The 2161-nt window shown below is 47.7% G+C and overlaps 1 protein-coding gene across 1 annotated transcript in view; it reads left to right on the top strand.

Moving 5' to 3' along the window:
- The first annotated feature begins 6 nt into the window (after positions 1–6).
- The window catches only part of LOC130586784 (heme-binding protein 2-like), a 17134-nt gene continuing 14979 nt past the window's right edge, over positions 7–2161 (top strand). Inside the window, exon 1 of the mRNA XM_057387692.1 lies at positions 7–217. Within this exon, the coding sequence (XP_057243675.1) occupies positions 7–217 (211 nt within the window). The remainder of the gene's footprint in view (positions 218–2161) is intronic.

The following is a 2161-nucleotide window of genomic DNA, read 5'->3' as shown; positions in this document are numbered from 1 at the left end:
TGCCGCATGAGCGGTGCGGGAGGAGCCGGCGGACCGGCCGCGATCACGCTGGAAGAGCTGGACGGGCTGGCCGAGGAGAGCCCCGACTCCGCGTACCACAGCCACGGCAGCAGCCTGGAGGAGGAGGCGGCCGAGCGCATGGACGATGAGGAGCAGGAGAGGCTGCTGAATTACTGGCAGAGCGTGGGCCGGGGGCACCAGGTGGATGTGCCCCGCGGTAAGGCCGGGATCGGGATTGGGGACCGGGATGGGGATTAGGGACCGGGATGGGGATTAGGGACCGGGATGGGGATTAGGGGTGCTCCGGGAACGGGCTGGGGCTGTGGGAACACGGCAATAAACACCCGGCAAACCCGGTGGGAGTCTGACACACCAAAGCCTGGCTCCAAACCAGCTAAAGCTTCACCCCGGGGCGATGTAAAGCTTTCCACAGCGTAGGGAAGAGGCTGCAGCAGCACTGGGGTCACCCGTTCATGCTAAAAATGATSGCTGCGAGTTTTCAGTCTTAATTATATGTTAAAGTGACTCCCTGCAAAACTCCCTCTCTTACTTCCTAAGAGTATCCACTGTACCCACCCAAAAAGTCATTTCTTTAAGGAAGGAGGGCGGTGTTTATAAAGGGCACAGAGTAAACAAGTAAGGGATCGATTTGCTTTTGACAGAGAGGCTCCCGGGCTCATCTTAGTCAGAAATTGGCTGGTTTCAATTTTAAGAAAGGCTGGAGAATCGCAGAGACTGATGAGTCAGAGAWCTCCTAACAAGCAGCACAGTCAGTGTAAGCCCAGCTCAGGCACAGCTTTAACTCTGCCYTGTCCTGCCCAGAGGAGCAGAGAGCAGCAGCATCTCTGCTGTGCAGGAGACTGCCCTTCCCCAAGAGAGGAGAGCCAAATCTTGGCCAGACTGCACTAAACATCACCTATATTAAATTATTGCTCTTTATAAACTCTTCCCATATTCCAGAACAGCAAATTGAGCCCATCCTCCTTTTCAAGTCACACTTTAAAGCCTCGCTTAACTCTGTAATGCTTTACCAATTACAATTAACGTGCTAAAAGMAGGGTAAGATCAGTCGGACCAGAGCTCTTAGAATACATCAGGAGGATTCAAATCTAGGAAATACATCAAAAGCAGTGTTTGACCATGTTTTAGTTCCTGTATTATAGAAGGTTTGCTCTGTAAATGTTGTAAGAAACAAGACAGAATAATACAAGATTTTTCTTCAGTTCCTGTCCAGGGCTGAAGGAGGAGGGGAGGCAATGGAGGGGATTTTCTGGAAGGAGAAATTCCCCTGAGAGAAGAAAATACAGCTGTCCTTGTCCCCCTGGAGCCTGTACCAGCCCAGCCCTGGGCATTTGAGTCCTCCAGAGCAGGACTACACAAAGCACAGATTCACTGAAGGATAAAACTCCCCAAAGGACTTTAATCAGTTGTAATCCCTACCCTCTGTATTAATGTGGAAGGAAAAAATATAAACCTCTACTTACTGATAAAGTAATCTAAAAATAGAGTTGACTTTTCCAGAATCCTAAAAGGTTTCCTAATTCTTGGAAAATTTACTGCTGAACTCTAATTACTTTTATTTTTCCCTCAGCCTCCAAAGAGATCAACTTTACATGTCAGTTCTCAATTACAGTTCAAACATTTCCCATATTGCAAAGAAAAAATGTTTCAAATTATGTGCAATGCAGCTTTCTCCCTTTTATTTTTCCCTCCCCTTTGTTTAAGGATCTTTACTATTCCAAATAATCTTAATGCTTAAAGCCCTGCACTGGATGCCAGGAGATGGAGGTTGATTCCCAGCTCAGCTACAGATTTACTGAGTGACCTCGGCCAAGTTAATTCTCCTGTATCTTAATTCTCCTCTTCTCTCAAATATGGATCATGCTGTTCTCCCATCATGCTGCCTCTTCCACTGAGGCACTTCAAAATCCCAAAAAAAGGGCTCTGGCAGCTGACAATGTGCTTTCCCTGCATTTCCAGGATGCACCATGGGCAGGAATTCACACCCAGACTGTCAAACACTGCACATAAAATTGAGTTTTTAATCCTCTAAGCACACAAATGTCTTGATCACTTCAGCTTTGGAGGGCAAGGGACCAACTCTTGTGGAAGAGAAGCCCCATTCCTAAAACTGACCTTGTAACCATGGCTGCCTGTCAGG

This window comes from Malurus melanocephalus, unplaced genomic scaffold, assembly GCF_030028575.1.
Source record: "Malurus melanocephalus ecotype Western Australia unplaced genomic scaffold, MMel_1.1 scaffold_1306, whole genome shotgun sequence".
NCBI lineage: Eukaryota > Metazoa > Chordata > Aves > Passeriformes > Maluridae > Malurus > Malurus melanocephalus.
This window is presented reverse-complemented; position numbering and strand designations above follow the sequence as displayed.